This window comes from Cenococcum geophilum (assembly GCF_001692895.1).
Source record: "Cenococcum geophilum 1.58 unplaced genomic scaffold K441scaffold_40, whole genome shotgun sequence".
NCBI lineage: Eukaryota > Fungi > Ascomycota > Dothideomycetes > Gloniales > Gloniaceae > Cenococcum > Cenococcum geophilum.
Window position 1 is genome coordinate 903,579 of NW_027137598.1, and position 16,854 is coordinate 920,432.

The 16,854-nt window shown below is 46.6% G+C and overlaps 6 protein-coding genes across 6 annotated transcripts; 2 read left to right on the forward strand and 4 right to left on the reverse strand.

Moving 5' to 3' along the window:
- Positions 1–358: 358 nt before the first annotated feature.
- K441DRAFT_616419 (uncharacterized protein) lies at positions 359–1,161 on the reverse strand (the record flags this gene model as incomplete). Its single annotated transcript, XM_067645743.1, has 4 exons — positions 359–821; positions 874–883; positions 937–961; positions 1,015–1,161. The coding sequence occupies 4 exons, from the start codon at positions 1,159–1,161 to the stop codon at positions 704–706; spliced, it is 300 nt and encodes a 99-aa protein (XP_067500750.1). The 3' UTR covers positions 359–703.
- Positions 1,162–1,918: 757 nt separating this feature from the next.
- K441DRAFT_688971 (uncharacterized protein) lies at positions 1,919–4,246 on the forward strand (the record flags this gene model as incomplete). The annotated part of the gene is made up of 5 exons (XM_067652252.1): positions 1,919–2,086; positions 2,179–2,595; positions 2,644–3,557; positions 3,612–3,801; positions 3,857–4,246. The coding sequence occupies 5 exons, from the start codon at positions 1,919–1,921 to the stop codon at positions 4,244–4,246; spliced, it is 2,079 nt and encodes a 692-aa protein (XP_067500751.1).
- A 1,258-nt stretch (positions 4,247–5,504) lies between these two features.
- Positions 5,505–7,077, forward strand: K441DRAFT_707285 (adenylate kinase-like protein cytosolic). The gene is made up of 4 exons (XM_067653716.1): positions 5,505–5,809; positions 5,873–5,925; positions 5,983–6,137; positions 6,196–7,077. The coding sequence occupies exons 1-4, from the start codon at positions 5,647–5,649 to the stop codon at positions 6,659–6,661; spliced, it is 837 nt and encodes a 278-aa protein (XP_067500752.1). The 5' UTR covers positions 5,505–5,646; the 3' UTR covers positions 6,662–7,077.
- On the reverse strand, positions 6,709–7,078 carry K441DRAFT_221414 (uncharacterized protein). The gene has a single exon (XM_067640593.1). It carries the CDS (start codon positions 7,013–7,015, stop codon positions 6,755–6,757), a length of 261 nt encoding a protein of 86 aa, XP_067500753.1. The 5' UTR covers positions 7,016–7,078; the 3' UTR covers positions 6,709–6,754.
- Positions 7,079–12,764: 5,686 nt separating this feature from the next.
- Positions 12,765–14,456, reverse strand: K441DRAFT_664895 (dehydrogenase/reductase SDR family member 8 precursor). Its single transcript, XM_067649421.1, has 3 exons — positions 13,958–14,456; positions 13,541–13,882; positions 12,765–13,369 (listed from the first exon to the last, which is right to left on the reverse strand). Exons 1-3 carry the CDS (start codon positions 14,382–14,384, stop codon positions 13,059–13,061), a joined length of 1,080 nt encoding a protein of 359 aa, XP_067500754.1. The 5' UTR covers positions 14,385–14,456; the 3' UTR covers positions 12,765–13,058.
- A 169-nt stretch (positions 14,457–14,625) lies between these two features.
- On the reverse strand, positions 14,626–16,547 carry K441DRAFT_664896 (P-loop containing nucleoside triphosphate hydrolase protein). The gene is made up of 2 exons (XM_067649422.1): positions 15,959–16,547; positions 14,626–15,863 (listed from the first exon to the last, which is right to left on the reverse strand). The coding sequence occupies exons 1-2, from the start codon at positions 16,327–16,329 to the stop codon at positions 14,915–14,917; spliced, it is 1,320 nt and encodes a 439-aa protein (XP_067500755.1). The 5' UTR covers positions 16,330–16,547; the 3' UTR covers positions 14,626–14,914.
- Positions 16,548–16,854: the final 307 nt, after the last annotated feature.

Here is a 16,854-nt window from a genome sequence, read left to right on the forward strand (position 1 = left end):
ATTAAGGCTCTGCGCTAATCCAACCACCCTCTCCCAAAAAAAAGTATACCCTATAACTCTACTAAAATAGCCCTAAACTATATAAATAAGGGCTTATTTTATGGTCCTAAAGTAGACCTATTTAAATAGGACTCTATTTGTAAAATATAGAGCTATGTTAGTGTGGCTATAGGGGGTGCATCGTTTTGATAGTGGTGGAGGATGCGCGGGCTTACTCCGGCCCGAGTCCACGATATTTCGCAACTGACTGTAATTGTTAATTTCATCATCACCAAATTGTAGATCCAGGGATTCCCGATCTTACAAATCCCCCAACTACCACCCTTTCAGACTAGTGAATTTTATAACTTATCATGTACCCAGGAATACTTCAGGTCTTATTTCAAGACCGATCATTATAACGGAGGGTTAAGCTCTCCTAAAATCATGTTTTAAGTTGCGCTAAAGCGTCTACACTCTCATCGAAACGTAATTCATTCGATTTTAAGAGTATACTCCTACCCATGCCTTTACTTGGTTCCCCCTAGCCAAGAACACCTGCAGAATTTCTGCCATAATTTCCATGATTCCCATAATTCCTTTCCCTAAGCAAATTTACTTGACGCCGGAATGAACGAACGAGTAATGCAGAGCTTGAACACTAATACAACATGACAACGAGGCTAAGGGTGGGAAAGGTCCAGCACAGTCACTACCCAGCAGTTTAGTTGTTGCCGCCGTAGGCATTAACCGTCGAATCTTCCTCAATCACGGCATTGTACTGCGAACCCCAAGCTTGAACGGTTTCGAGGATAGCTGCAGGAGCGTTGCATGCGAAGGCTCTGTGGATTGTGTTAAAGTTATTCCATCATCGGTAGAAAATAAACGGCCTACTTGATGATTTCTGCGAAACTGTTAGCCTGGAAAAAGCTTTATGAAGATGAGGCATCTACTTACTGTATTCATGCGTAATCACACCTCCCTATAAGGTTTGTGTTAGCGATCGAATCACGACGCGATGGCGGGTATATGCACAGCCTTGACAATAGCCTCTTTCGCCTTAGAAAGGACGGAATCTGGAGTATTGTCTGGATAGCTAACAATGACAGACTTCTGGGGCGCCACCGCCATCACATAGGCAGCTAGAAGCGCCACAAGGAGAGAGAAAATAGCTAGTCTCATGATGATAATAGCGGCTTCTTGGGCGGCTGGGTTTGTTGAGTTTTAGTGTTTGCCTTGGGTTTGCAGGTAAGGATGAGGCATAGAAGGAACGGACAATGAGCGCATGGCGGGACAATGGAACGGCTTCCTTGGCGCTGCTGACTCATCAAAACTGATTCGGAGTGTCCAGCCCTTCATCTTATACACTTTCAAGCAACTCATCGTCACTCATTCACCTCTTTCGTCGGCATATAATTAGATCCCTCCTTCCTCATATTTAGCGCCTCTGCTCTCTGCTTCGACATCATCTGCTTTCTCCAGAGTACTTCCGACCGCCGACTTGCGCTGATTCGCTTTATCAGTTGCTCTCGTGCCTTCATTGTCTGGATCCGGCGCTGCACCGTCGTTGTCCCAAGCACGCACGTATATTCTGCTCTTGGTGGGCTGGAGGTTGAGGGTGACGTTTTGGGCTGTTGTGGTGGCGGCAGAGCGGAGGAGATATTCATCACTGTCTTAGTGAACACTTGCAGGATCCGCTGTTCTTGCCTTGCGTGGGATTATAGCTAGCAACGATTCATACAGCCTTTCATACCTGTGTTAGAGAGGAAGAAGTTGAATTTCATTCGCCTGACACTAGGAGTCAGTCTGCACTGGAGCGGTTGCGACGCGGCGGACAAGACCAGCTTGTAGCTGCAGCCCAATCTGTCTTACAAGCCCCGCGATCTCTAACTCATAGCATTTTGCCTTGAAGTTGTTCTAAGAAACGCAGTTGCCCATCATGTCTTTTGCTCTACCTTCAGCTGAAGTTGCTGCTGACTTCAAAGACGCTCTACAAGACTTAAAAATCAACAGTAGACCAGAAATAAGCAATCTAACAATCATCGCCAAAGAAAACACAGAGCATGCGCAGGCAATATCTAGAGAGCTGGAAAATCACATTCGATCGGTAAGGAAGAATGCGGCGGAATAGCCCTAATACACCTCCCGACTAATGAGCCATTCAGAAAATATTGTCTCGGATAGCTAACTTTCTTGCAGACTCGACCGGAATGGAAGCTTCCCGCGCTCTATGTACTTGACTCGATCGTCAAAAACGTGGGCACGCCATACACCGTGTACCTAGGTCGGAATCTGTACAGGACATTCATGGACGCTTACACCCTCATGGATATGCCCACTAGAAAAGCAATGGAGGGTCTATTAAAAACATGGAAACAGCCTGTTCCAGAATCTATGGATACCCGGCCTGTTTTCCCCAGCGAAGTTACTCGAGATATCGAGAATGCATTAATCAAATACAGGACGGTAGCAATACAACAGCAAGCACTGTCACAAAAGCAAGCCTTACATGCAGTGCCTGCCCGACCGGTTCCAGCTGTCCCATGGAGAAACACACCGACTCCTCCACAGAGTACTTCTCGGTATACCCCTTCTAATGATCCACGAGTTCGACAGGTACGTTTTCCGACCACCTTTCCGGCTTAACTAATATCAAATTGACAGGCTATACCGCAACAGTATGGGGCGCAGATTCCTCCACCAACTCCCCCTGCACAGTTCCCACCTGTAACAACTTTCACAGACAGGGAGGCATCAATTGATCTCGATAAACTTAATTCCGACATCGAGAAGTTGATCGGTTCTGTGAGAGGCGAGTGGGCCTTAAATCCCTCGGACACGGGGATACAGCAAAAGTTGAAGGCGCTTTTTGATTTGCAAACAATTCTAAAGCTTCAGCACCAACAGCTACCGCTAGAGCAGATCAGACAGATACAGGAGCAAGTAATTCAGCTATCCCCAGCTCCAGCTCCTCCAGCTTCTACTACAGTTTCAAATTCTACACCAAGCTTTCCACCGGTTTTACCACAGTCGGCAACTCCCGTGCAACAGCCCAGTACCCCTTTCTCTCTTTCACAGTTCCTTGCACAAAATCTACCACAACCACAACCCTCATCAACGCCTGTGTCTCTCCCCCAAATCCTACGTCAGTCTGCAACCCCTACTCAAGGGTCGTCGACTCCCATGTCTGCGCCACCAGTATATAGACCTTCAGTACCGTCAGCATCGATACCTTCTAACTCCCCTTCTCTGGCACAGCTTTTGCAACAGTTCGGGCCTGCAGCTACGCCTACAGCCCCGACTCCTACACCAGCCCCGCCTCCGCCAGTGTCGTTGGCGCAACTGTTTTCGCAACCAACTGCAACAGCAAATCCAGTTGGAGGTGCAGATTGGTTGCTGAATGCTCTGCGCTCTCAAAACTTGCTTGGCTCTAACACTGGCACTCCAATACCACCGGCTCCAGCACAAGTTTCAGTGTCATCTCTCTTCCCATCTACAGAGCCAGTAGACCAGTCATGGTCCTCATCCGTAAGAGTAGAGAATGATGTTGAGCTGACAACTGCATCAATAACTAAGAAGTATGTATGTAGTTTTATTAATTGATGAACGAAATGAGTTAACGCATTGCCTAGATCCCGTCCCAATCTGATTGCAAAGCTATATGAAGCACTGCCGAATCAATGTGCAACGTGCGGTCGCCGATTCGAGACTTCAGCCAAAGGCAAGGAAATGAAGACACGGCATATGGATTGGCATTTCAAGGTAAAAGATCCGGACGCCGCAAAGCGTGGTGTTCACCGGAGTTGGTATATTAACGAACGGGTATGTCTGAACAGTGAAACGGGAGATTCTGAAATAATCACTAACAGGGTCTAAGGAATGGATAGAATTTCGCGAGCAGGACGATGCAGCCCCGGCACAGATATCAAACGGTGCTACCGACGCTTCTGGAATGACAGGTGCGGCAAAGAAGGAAACAAAAGATCAATATATCCACGTGCCCACAGATGCAGCCCTGGTCCATGCGCCTTGCCCGATTTGCCAAGAGAAATTTGAGCCGCAGTGGCTTGTAGATGCTAACGATTTCGTCTGGATGGACGCGATCAAGGTCAACGACAAAATATATCATGCCACCTGTTGGGAAGAATATAGCAGAGGGGGCGGCGTAGGCGGCGGAGGAGGAAGGAATACCCCAGACTCAGTGCTGGGGAAAAGGAAGGCTGAGGTGAGCACCAATGGTCTGTTCAAGAAAGTCCGAACAGACTGATGATTAAGAAGGGTCCTGAGCCTGATATACCAAGAGTGAGGATGTGGTAGTAGGGTTGGTTTAACATTGCCGCGGTTATGCATAGCAAGGGATTAGCGGGATTATGTTCATGGTTGGTTTATCACGCTCTGATCTATTTGGTGGACAAGGCCCGAGTAAGACCTTCTACCGAAGTTTTACCATCGCGCTAAACCACATCAAGAAAACCTTCGTCAGAAGGTCTGGAGCCTGTGCGAGATTTTTGGTCATACTCACGGGGTATATACACCTACTTTGAGCTTTATTATATCAACACCCACAACTTTCTAGGTTATTTCCAATGGCCAGAATAACCAAATCAAACCTGATTGAGAAGACTGCGTCGTCCAATTTTCCCGATTTAAATCTATTGTTGCATTGTCGCGTGCGACGCTCTTAATAGGAGGCTCGGGGGTAAATAATGGGACGGTAGCGGTAATATAGGAGCAATTGGACGACTAGGAACGCGTAAAGTAGATCTATAGGTAATGTATTAAATTGAAGCTCTTCTATTGCAAATATTAAGGCACGGTGAAAATTGGCGATGATTAATTGCTTTGGCTTCACGATCGCTGCTTTAACGATAAGATTCAGGCTAAAAACTGACAATCACTGGGCGAATTTAAATAAATAAAAGCGTTAGGTGCACTGGAGCTTCAAGACGTCTATTTTGTAATCCTTGAGGCTAGCAATATCACCATACCACGCCTATATTACCTTTTTCTTGTGCAGCATTCTTAAAACCGCTTGATATACCGTGCATATTCAATTTGGTAGTGTTTTGCTATAAAACAGATGTTGTGATGGGGTGCGCACGCGGCGAGCCGACCGGACGGACCCTTTAAATGCAGAAAATCATGGAGGCATGTCGCCTTTATTTTTAGAGCGGCTATCAGATCCTGTTAGATCGGATCTCGTGGCTACTCTAGATTCACTGGCGGAAGGGCCAGTGGAGTGGAATTTTTAAAAAATAAAAATAAAAATAAAAATCTAAGAGGAGCTTTATCTCAGCAAACACAAGAATACGGCCACGGTTACTTTTAAATATTATGCTTATTGTGATGACATGTCTGATCATTTAGAATAAGACTAATTACACAATTACGAAGCCGGCGAAGACTTTTGACCGATTTCTGGAGATACTACTCAGTGCCCTCGTTGAAGGATGCACGTGTTGAGATATCCCGGCGGGATGGGTTATTTTTCCGGGAACAAGGACGCGGACTTGCAAGCCATCTCTGCCGAAGTAGCTTCCAACCTCACCTTGACAGCTCCTGTCTCTTTTCTTCTTCATCCTCTCCAATTGTGCTTTAACCCCCTCTCCACTCCGTCGCGCCCCTCTTCCCCTCCTCGTACCCCCTAATTCCTCTAGTTTCGGCACAATGGCGCCTTTAACGGACCAGGTTGTGGACGACCTCAAAAACTTGGTCCAGAAGCTCGAAACGCGAGTGTCGGAGCTTGAGGCCAAATTGACTGGCGGCAATGGGAGCTCAGCATCTTCTTCTAGCTCGATGCGCATGATTTTGATGGGTCCTCCTGGCGCTGGTACGCTTCATAATTTGGGATGCTTCGGGATTTGTTGTTGGGCGCGCTGACATGCGGATGAAGGCAAGGGCACACAAGCACCCAAGATCAAAGAGAAGTATTGCGTCTGCCATCTCGTATGCTTTACTCCAATCACCGCCTTCTAAGGTTACTGTACTCACTGTTTTATACAGGCCACTGGAGATATGTTACGGGCACAGGTCGCGAAGAAGACATCATTGGGTCGGGAAGCGAAGAAGATTATGGATCAAGGTGGACTCGTCAGCGACGAAATCATGGTCAACATGATCAAGAACGAGCTGGAAAATAATGCAGAGTGCAAAAATGGGTGAGTTGGATTAGCGATTGTAATTGCTTTTGGGTAATATTAACCTCTATTTGCCCAGCTTTATCCTTGACGGCTTCCCCCGAACTGTGGCACAGGCTGAGCGGTTAGACGGCATGCTCGAAGAAAAGAAACAGAAACTAATGCATGCCGTTGAACTCCAAATCGACGATGGTCTTCTCGTTTCCCGGATAACGGGACGTCTCATCCACCCTGCTTCTGGCCGCAGTTATCACAAGGTCTTCAACCCGCCAAAAGAGTCTATGAAGGATGATGCTACTGGGGAACCACTGATCCAACGATCAGATGACAACGCGGATACTCTCAAGAAGCGACTTGCTACCTATCATGTCCAGACCTCGCCCGTCGTGTCGTACTACCAGAAGACCGGTATTTGGAAACCCATCGATGCCAGCCAAGAGCCAGGACAAGTTTGGAAGAGTTTACTCAAGGTATTTAATGATGATAAGCCTTCTATAGGTGGCAAGACTGGAACCTTGTTCAACAAGCTTGGGCTGAAGAACTAAATCTGGTGTTATTAAGCATTGACGGGGAGAGAGGGCTAGAAGCAGACGCAGAAGCTTTACACGATGGTGGTGGATTAGTTTCTACTGCTTAGTTCAGCGCCGAATATTCTGGATAGGTCTATGCAACAAGTACTTTCTCGCCCACCTTAGGTGAGTATGTACACATAGGTAATGGTACGGTTCTTGTACTTGTAACATGAAATGGGTTGGCATCGGGGTTCCGTACTGTACTTTCCCAAGTATCACTTTATTTAGAGACGCGATAAGGATAGCATGAACAATGCATGAGATTGCCAATATTGGCAAGGACAACTTTAGTCGTTGGCTTCGTAGCTTCTCAGCGAAGTCGCTCATTTCTCTTTCCTGAAGTTCAAATCATCAACTTTGAAAATCATCTTGAACATCACCGTTCCGGCCGAGTTTTGTCCATCAAATTCGCCAAACTCTGCGAAGGTCTACGTGTTGCAAATTCACCTCCCTGAGTTCAGGCTATGCCCATCAACATCACTTCTCACCACAGCAAACACAAGCGAACAGACCGGAGTCTATGACAATCGATCTAAGAGACCTTCGGGGTCTTTTCGAAGAGGTATATATCCAAAGAGTGAGGCTCGCCCCATTTAGTCGCGGCCTCGCACATACCAAAACCCACCAACTTAAGATAGGTTTACAACTTTACTTAGGCTATAATAAACATATTTTAAAAGGGTTGTCTTCTGAATGTGACATGGTTTTACGACGCCACGACTAAACGAACGTCAAAGTTGCTCAGTTCTACAGCTATGTTAGGCCATAACCATGCTCTTTTTAAAATATCCAACTAGCCTAAAAATTTAAGTCAGTCCAAGATATTATACTAATACAATTATATTATTAAATATCTTTAACGTTGTTGTGTAGTGAATCTGCAAACAAGACGACCCTTTTTGCAGTGCCACTTTTTTTTTGTCAACTGCGTGACGAGTGGGCCCCGGAGCCTCGCCATGAGAATTTCCCTCACATCCTTGACCTCTTCTGGAAACTGATCGTTAGTGAGGAATTTAAGTATACCCAAAGTCGGCGCAGCCCAAGAGACGCGCAAGGTTATATCAGCCCGTCCCAAAGGTGAGGTGGCATTCCCCTCATCAACCTCTACCAAACTAACATGCTAGGAGTGGTCTCATCAAAAGCCAAATAAATACTCTCTTCGCGCCGACAGAAGTCTCTCACGATCAACGCAAAGCACTAGCTCATTCAATATTCTCATCGACATTACGGTCACCGTCCCAACCCCTGATAACTCCTTTCCGCAAGGACTGCTCTCGGTCGACCTGAGGTGAATCACAAGACTTCATTCTCGTCAATTCGCCCGGTCTCAAATTTAGCTCCTGCTGCCACTAGCTACACGTACTCGGCTCCTAAGATGCTGCCTGTCGGCTCGCTGCCACAATTTTGGACCATTGAATGCGATCGCTTCGTCTGCCGCCTCGACGCCGAGGATGTACCGCTCAGCAGGATTGTTGCACTGGTCAAAAAGGAATTTCAGCCACTCAAGCTGGTCACACTGACTCCTGGAATGGTGGACAAGAGACTCCGAATGTTGGATCAGGATGTCAGCATTGACTATTGGAAGGATGGTCTAAGTGAAGAAGGCAATGAGATGATGCCAAGCAACGAGGGCAAGGCAAAAGTCCAGGAGCTGGACAGTGAGGATGTTCAAAAGATGATGGCAAGTGCTGGTTTGAGGATCAGAGAGGACAACGAAAGAACTCTTCCCAGTAGAAAAATGGGGCAAGTTAGTCTCCAATAGGGTTGCAAATCAATTAACTCAACTCAACTGAGGCCTTGAACTAGTTGAATTGAAAGCTTTATAAGCAGAGACCTCAGTTGATTGTATTAGTTGACTTAATATTGAGATCTTGAATTCAACTGGAGTCAGCAACTATCGCGAGTCTTGGCATGGTGTTGATGCAGGAGGACCTACCTGGCGACGCTCACATCGCTTCCTACCGTCCTTCCTGTCGCCCGGCTCTCAATATAAGCCTATCAGCATACTACGAGTCTAGACATGGTATTGACTTACCTTCCTGCCGCACCTATGCCTTTCCTTCCTTCTGCGGCCGCTTTAACTGCCCATCTACCATATCAATTACGCCTTCCTTATCCCATGATTCTACCGTCATTGAAGCTCCAATTATATCAGATGGTAGTCGTGCGCGATTGGCAGTGAGGAGCAAGCCCGTGAGGCTAAATATGCGTTCGGGGTCTGACGACATTGGTGAAATAGTCATTAAATCGAGAACCATGCGAGCAAGTCGTGGATAGAGTCCCTTTTACTCTAGCCCGCCAATATGTAATCGGATCGGTACATTGAACGTCCTCAGGGTGACCTGCTCGTGCAAGTCAATCGTCGTACTCATCGCGATCGTTTGTAAGCGCAGGCTGAGCAAAGCCGCCGACGAAGTAGTTATCAGTTTCAGATGAGAAGACGCGCCGCTGCATAGGAAGCTCGCCGTCCATATAGGCCCGCGACGTCTGCCCGACATCAAATGAGGAAGATAGTAACCAAGGAAGCGCTTCCAGTTAATTCCTGCATACTCTTCTAGTTAGAATTCAGTAGTAGACGCGTCGGCATTACCGTCTAAGCTATGATTTGAGGCGCTGGAGGTCGGTAGGTGCAGTAGGATCAGAACGAGCTGTAGAAAGGTTTAAGGTGTCCATTTGGCCATTATCTAACGCATTAGAAGCTATGGTGGTAATAGAATTAATATTATTAATAGGCGAATCTAGTAGCAAAGTTCTCCTTACCTTCTAAGAGTCTAGCGGCGATATAACGGTGTAAATAATGGGTAACACTTAGGTAAACTTTTTTTAGTAAGGGAGACTAAGAAAAATAAGATTTAGAGCATCACGACTTATTAACTCTAGTAATATATCTGTATAATATTAAAAGCTTCAATATTTATTAGCCAATTTAATTTAATTAGGGCCTCCAGATTGATTGAGTTGCCAAGCCAGCGAACTTAGTTGGGAATTGAGTGAGTCTTGGCAATCAATTCAATTCAATATTGAAACCTCGTTGATTAATTTGCAACCCTAGCCTCCAAAGCCCCCTAAATATCGGTATTAGCCCCAGGGTTGTCGCTAATCTTGATGGGGACGCCGAATATTGTGCCTACTATGGTATCAGGCAAAAGTATTGTACATTGTCAATGCGTTGCAGGAGTTCCTTGCAGAGCATTTTACACCAATAAGAAAGCCGGATTGTATAGAAACATAACTCTTTTTAATTTTCCTCCTTTTTTATTTGCCGCAAAAGTGTATTAAAAACAAGCCACAAGCCATCCAACCCCTGCAACATGTAAAGGTATGTTGCATTGCGGATGCATATAGGAAATTTTGCTAGACGAGAACTTCAAAATTCTAAGTCGTTTTGCGAGGCGTCTTGGTCACGTCTGCGTACACAAAGTACCGCCACAGTAGGACTTGGCGCGGTTTTCTTTGAGAACTTAGACTGACTTGCTTTAGAGGCCTTCTCTGTGCTTGGAGTCTTATCGAAGATTAATTCCTTAAGGGAAACTTTCTTAAATCTTAACTCTCTTTAATGAATGATGAAGCTACTGAAATGTGGTCTATTTCATGAGTAGAGAGCTGATATCCCCAGGGAAGTGAACTATGCTCGTTGGAGGGATTAGGAGAGAGAAGAGCCGTTTTCTTGTAATTTTATTTCTTCCTTTTTTACTTCTGACGTTTTGGTCCAGGGGTTTGGAAGTTCTGGTATACCACAGTTGGAGTAGATCAATTGAAGACTTCTCAGTTATTATCGGATATTTCTTATGTTGTGATATCTGGATGTACGCTGAGCAGAAAATCTCTCTCAGCTCGATCACAGATTTTAGAGAAATATGTACAGTACTTCATTCAGTTCACCTGGAACAATGCTCCAAGTTACACTCTCCCATCATCACCCTCTTTGTTAGGCAACGCAATGCCATCTGCTCTAACCTTCGTCTCTCGTTCTAACTTGAAGCCTAACTCCATAGATTATTATAGCGCCAAAATGCCTCTGAGCCACTAGGTCAATTTCTGCCTCTTCCTGTATCCTACTAAAGCTTCACTTTATCCCATATCTCTCCATCATCTTTCCTCTGCTGCAGCATCGCTTCCTCCACATACTCTCGCCATCTTCTAACTTTAGTACGGGCAAGTCGTACACTGTCGCCGCACGATGTATTGCATTTTGACAAAGCATGCTAGGCTGAAGGGCAAGGGGTCGTGGGAGCTGTTTGAACAATGGTTCCACTCTAGATTTTCATACTTGCAGGTACAGAGGGGCGGATGACTATGCACATAATGCGTGAAAAATTGTGTCTCGATGGAAGACGATTAAGTGGGATGTTGAGGATATGGATCGCTGTGAGGGTGGAGATATCGAGAGTGCTAGTGGATTTCGGATTTGATAGTTGAGAGGCGTGTGCTAGATGGTGAAGGGCTTACGGATATCTTTGCTGATACTTAAACATGCAGTCTTAGGTTGGGCTGCTACCGTGCCGGTGGGTTAACGGTGTCGGTGAAGTGGTCCTGTGATCAACGACAGACGGCGTGAAGGTCGAGCAAAGGTTGAATGTCGAAACAAGCTTAATCGTGCAAGGAGCAGAACAGGCGCGCGTGGCCGCCACCCAGAAAATCACTCCGCTCTTAGTTAACGGTTCGTTAAGTAATAGCTCAATAGTCTCGAACGACCCTTGGACGCCTGCTCAAGATGCCAAACTGGATTCGCGGAAGGCTATTGGAGAAACCTCGATGTTTGGCCAGATGCTTTCTGTCAGCGCAACAATTATGCGCTCCGCTCTTGCTGTCGATGATAGCTCAGGAGTACATCAGAACACCTCTTCCGTTACCTTCCTTCCATACCAGTTCACCAGCTCATCGCCTTCTTCACCCTGTTCCGCTGTGGTGAGAAAATCAGTCATCTTCAATCCATCATCCTCACCCTCAACCGGCCAGTCAGCCTTAAGCGGAGCATTCTTAGATTCGAGCAGCTCCTTTGCAGTGCCCCAGCTAAATCGGCATTCGGTACCCCACCCAAACACGGGGTCCATATTCCGCTTCAGCCAATTCGAACACCTCGCATCTGACGGATACCCTGAACCCCACCCATCGGCTGCATCATCACCATTTGTATTCTCGGTATATGCTTCATAGCTGACGTCCAACGCGGCATCCCTCGTGACTTTCGCGCACACGCTCGCCGCCGAGACACATGGGTACAACGAATCCGCCTTCTTAGCCACTGTAATCTGCACTGTTGGGAATATTCTCTCAAGCTTCTTCTGATACGTGATCGGACTGCCAATTGTGTCGATGTAAATCTCCTTGACATTAACGCCCTGTACAAACACCGCTTTAATGAGCTCAATCGTCGCGTCCATGGCTTGAGCATTGAGATTATACATCCCAGCTGGTCGTAGCATGCCGGAAGATATGTCGCGTGCCGACATAACTTTCGTAGCCCAGCCGCACGATCGATACAGATCTGTATCGGTGGTACACAGCTTCTCCATCAGTGCAGAGCGAACTGCAGGTGTGAGGACTTTCGAGTCATCAAAATGGTGCGCCTCCGCGAGGAGCGAGCGGTGAAGGGAGAGTGGCAGGTAGAGGAGAGCATATACCATAGGTCCTAGATGTTGTAAGTATGCGCATCTGTGAGGGCCAATGGAGAAATTACCAAGGACTGGACCTCGACCAGCTTCGTCCACCCCCAGAACGCATTCTGTAGTCATGTCGTCACCTATAATCTTGGGAATTGGAGAGTAGTGGGCGTATGATCTTCCAGATAGTATGTTAGATTTATTAATTGATGGTGCTACGAATACTTCTTCGGGGGGTGTTTCTTGTTCGATATCTTGCAATTCCATAATCGTATCTTCTACGATGTCGGCCATGCTCATAATCGTTTATTTGAGAAATATTTGGAGATTTTGTTTGCGATAGTTGTCTTGGATGATAGTGGGTTGGAAGTCGCGTTTCGCGACGCGTCGATAAGGAGGATTAGCTTTTCTCCGGCCGTCCATTATATTGAATTCCAACACTAAAACACCTTAAAAATTTAACAAAGATACTCCACTGGCTGAGAATGGTATTTATATCAAGGCTTTTTATATAGTAAACTATCTCTTATTCAAATACCCCAAGATCATACTCCTTACAATGAAGTCCAATTTAATTTCACCCAATTGGGATAAACACTCAAAAGAAAGGCATTATGATTCTCCCTTTACCACTTACCCTTCTAAGGTCAGAAAAGTTTGCTCCCGATATTGTATCTACTTATACCGTGAACGCAAAAGCCTTGACCAAACTTTAGAAAAAAACATATAGGTATAATCATAAATGTAGTATAAAAGACAGCTCAAATTTACTTGACCCGATTCTCATCAACCGCTTTTGACGTCCCATCTCTGAAGAGCTCCTGCAACCAGTTTGTCCAGCCTCTCAGACCAGAAATTTTGTTCCTATTACCTGGGATAATGAGCTGGCCGCCTTGACAGCTGAATATTTGGTTTACTATTGCATCGCCAACTGTTTGTGGTGTGAGAACTTCTGATTTGGTTTTCTCTAGTAATTTTTCCCAGTATTTGATCAGCGGCGTTCGAACCCATATCGGGTGAACTGAGGTAGTCAGGACGGCGGGGGCGGAGTAGCGGTGTTTAAGTTCTTGATTCAGGCCTGGATAGCATGTCAGCGGGAAAATTCCACGGGTTGAATAGACAAGTAATGGAAAGCTTGAGGAGATTATACGAAGATATCTTGGATCGGGTCTAATGTCTCAAGATAAGCAATAGAGAGGGCCGTGTAGAGGGTTTCGGAAAAGCCTTCTATAATATGAAGATCTCATACCTTCATGGAATGCAAACACTCCCGCCTTGGTGCTGCAGTAATCCACGAGTCCTGCGGCAGTCACAAAGCTCGCAGTGCTAGCGACAGTCACAATATGGCCTTTATTTTTAGCAATCATGTCCGGTAGGAAAGCTTTGACGGTCGTGAAGTTGCTTAGTAGGTTCACGTCAAAGATCTTGTGTAACCATTCGTCTGATGTATCAAGAATAGTATGCGCTGATGCAATCCCAGCATTGTTTACTAGAATGGATGGTGCGCCTATGTCGGAACGAATCCAATCGGCAGCTTCCTGGACGGCTAATGCAGAGGTGATATCGCATTGGTAGAATTTAATATCAGCAACTACAGAGGTTTTGTTAGCAGGTATCCTCATCATCTACCACAAATTCCTTGGATCACCCCGCTCGCCGCACGTACAATTCTTCAAGCTATCCGGCAGCGGCTGTATGTCGATCACAGCAACCTTTACGCCTTTCTTCATCAGCCCTTTCACAACAGCCTCTCCAATTCCACTACATCCTCCGGTAACCACAGCTACTTCCTTCTTCCAATCCCATCTTCCCTTCTCGCTCTTCAGACGCCACGCATTCAACGCCGCCGTATTGAGCACCCTGTTAACCCGCGCGATCAAGCCCAGTGCAAACAGCCATTTGAGTGTTTTTATGAGCCCCGGAATCCTCCTATCATCAATCAAAGACGCAAACCGATGAAGAAGGCGTTCTCTAATTGCAGGCGGACCCTTCGTGAGAGCCCAAAGCAGGGTGCCGGTCAGGATAGGATTAAGTGCTACCTGTTGGACAGGTCCGAAAAGGAAGGGACTGGCGTGTTTGATGACGGAAGACATTCTAGAACTACCAGTTGAAGCTTACGAGATCCAATCCTTCGGTTCATGTGGTCAGTTGTGGAGTGTTGATGCTGACGCGAAACGTGAGGGGATAGCTAAGGCGGGCCTCGGCCTAAATCTAAGTTTAGCATGGGCGGGAAGAACCAAGACCCCTCATTAGGGTTCTGTTCCCTGAAGGATCTATTGGTATACGCACTACGCGCACGTGCATAATTGTCTCTAAAATACTATAAGGTAAAAGCTCTTTATCTTTTCTATCTCCTCTATGTAGTAGCTACGTTATAGCTTTGTTGTATAGAAAGTTGGACATCGGCAGTCGGTCGTGTTTTAGTCCAAAATCTACAAAGACGTTTTAAAATCCAACTTACGTTCTTCGATAATATATATCCCCCTTAATAGTCTAAGTATAGGGCTATAGTATATATTTATGAAGATACAATTACCTAAAGAATCCATTATATTAAGAAAATATATTATAACTATCGTCCTTGACCAAACCTGGTTATCTGAATCATTCATTGCTTGTGGCATCAGTATTCATAATGTTTCAGCCCACTGCCTAAGATCTCGAACTCGGTGCCCAATCCTTCCGTAGGTGCAACCCAAGGAGCAAAGACCACTTTGAGCCATCTCTGCCATCTAGCAATATCAGGTTCCGTTTCGTCCCAAACCTCCTTCCCATCAACACCTCTCGTCAAGAGTGAACGAGAAGTGTACACCGGTTGTTTAATGAGGGCGATCCGACACGAAATCTGATTAGTCCAGACTAAGCCTAGAGAAGGTGTCTTGAAGCTCGGCACGAGAGAAGATAGTGGTAATTGTATATCTCCCCAGCCGGTGAACCAACGTTGTTGGTGATCGAGCGTTAATGGATCTGGAGATATTAATGTTGTATGAGGCTCTTGTGCAGGTCCTCTCTCTGCACCGACCCCTCTTTCACCGTCCCCATTCTGACTGTTGAAGGATGTCGTTCTGGATACTGTATTGGATACCTGAGCTGGAAGTGGTGTGAATCGGTCACCGACCTGGTTTGCCACTACGATAGCGATACGCTCAGTCCGTGCAAGCCCACGTAACAGGGCGCCTAGCTGAACAAGCTGCGTCCCCCGTTTCGCCATTGCTGCTGCCCCAGCCCGCGCGCTGGCTCTTTCAAATTCTGCGCGATAATTGGCGGCGACAGAGTCAAGAACCACAAGACCAACGTCATGTCTCTTGACCGCAACAGGTAGCTGATAACGGAGGATGTGGTCTTGCGATTCAAGATCGGGTGTTTGTATACTCAGAATGCGTGAGAGTGAGGGTTTTTTGTCGGATGGAAGGGAGGAAAGGCGTGGATGGGTCGAAAGGAGTTGTGTTAAACGTGTAGTTGCGAGAGGAGCCTCGGTTGAAATATAGAGGGCTGATTTGGACAGTCCGTATGGAGGCGTGAGCTGGGAAGAGAGCAATAAGGTGAGCAGGAGTTGGGTTTTGCCGGAGCCACTGGACAGAGATGGTCAGTAAAATTAAATGAAAGCCTTTGTAACCTTGTGTGAGGGGCTATTTGAGAACCAGGTGATTGAGGATTACGTTCATACCTTTCCCCAGTCACCTCGATAAGATATCCCGTTGGAATTCCACCACCCAAAGCAGCATCTAGGCCATCATCTAACGTGCTGATAGCGTTCCATTCGCTAGCCGTATTCTTCCCAACGACAGTTGAGGATAGGGTCCCGTTGCTGTGAGCTTCCTCATCCCCGAAACCGAGCTGCCGATGCAATGCAAGTAAGATGACTTCAGTGAGCTTTTTCAGATCGCCTAGAGGCACTTGCGCGCGCTTGGCTAAATCGGCTGCATCGAGGGTGACGAGGTCATTAGTGGTGATCAAAGCTTTATCTAAAGACGGTAGTATGTGAGAATACGGCTTGGTGTCGAAGTCGGGGAGCACTTGAAGTAGATCCACGGTCATCGGTCATTTGCGGGAGAGGAACTGTTCGATCATCACGCGGCTCTGCGGAAGGGCATGCGGCACCCAGGGTACCGGGAGCACAAACGAGGTCCGAGGAATTGGGCAAAGACAGTGGAATGATATAGAGGCGGAATGGTGCTCGAATGCCTTAGAGCCAGCAGTGGATGGCGTTTTGGTGGAGGGCTTGGGTGTTCCAGAACTGACTCCTTGGGTTTTCCCTCTGGTCCGCGCGCATCATCACGCCTCCTCCCCTGCGCTCGCATATGACCAGCAACGGCGCGAGGTGGGATCCTGGGGCACGACCAGGTGCTCCATGCGAGAAATCACGGTATCGCTGCTGTGGCATTGAAGTTGCCTGTACTTCTTTGTTGCGGTTGCTGGACTCACCCATGGACGCCCTCTTATGCCTTTGACATTGCGTAGTACAGTAAAATCTCCTTAATACGATATGGGGTATATAACGATAACCTCTACATTACGATCTACACCCCTTAATCAAGCCTTTTTTGGTGTAATATTACGATA

What these genes read in the sequence shown, in the direction of transcription:
- K441DRAFT_707285 (XM_067653716.1), top strand. Translation starts at nt 5,647, where the DNA reads ATGGCGCCTTTAACGGACCAGGTTGTGGACGACCTCAAAAACTTGGTC. An exon ending in GATGGGTCCTCCTGGCGCTG is followed by an intron (nt 5,810 to 5,872) that starts GTACGCTTCATA and finishes ATGCGGATGAAG; the next exon opens with GCAAGGGCACACAAGCACCC. An exon ending in AATGCAGAGTGCAAAAATGG is followed by an intron (nt 6,138 to 6,195) that starts GTGAGTTGGATT and finishes CTATTTGCCCAG; the next exon opens with CTTTATCCTTGACGGCTTCC.
- K441DRAFT_221414 (XM_067640593.1), bottom strand. Translation starts at nt 7,015, where the DNA reads ATGAGCGACTTCGCTGAGAAGCTACGAAGCCAACGACTAAAGTTGTCC.
- K441DRAFT_664895 (XM_067649421.1), bottom strand. Translation starts at nt 14,384, where the DNA reads ATGTCTTCCGTCATCAAACACGCCAGTCCCTTCCTTTTCGGACCTGTC. An exon ending in GCCGGATAGCTTGAAGAATT is followed by an intron (nt 13,883 to 13,957) that starts GTACGTGCGGCG and finishes AAACCTCTGTAG; the next exon opens with TTGCTGATATTAAATTCTAC. An exon ending in AGTGTTTGCATTCCATGAAG is followed by an intron (nt 13,370 to 13,540) that starts GTATGAGATCTT and finishes CATGCTATCCAG; the next exon opens with GCCTGAATCAAGAACTTAAA.
- K441DRAFT_664896 (XM_067649422.1), bottom strand. Translation starts at nt 16,329, where the DNA reads ATGACCGTGGATCTACTTCAAGTGCTCCCCGACTTCGACACCAAGCCG. An exon ending in ATCGAGGTGACTGGGGAAAG is followed by an intron (nt 15,864 to 15,958) that starts GTATGAACGTAA and finishes ATCTCTGTCCAG; the next exon opens with TGGCTCCGGCAAAACCCAAC.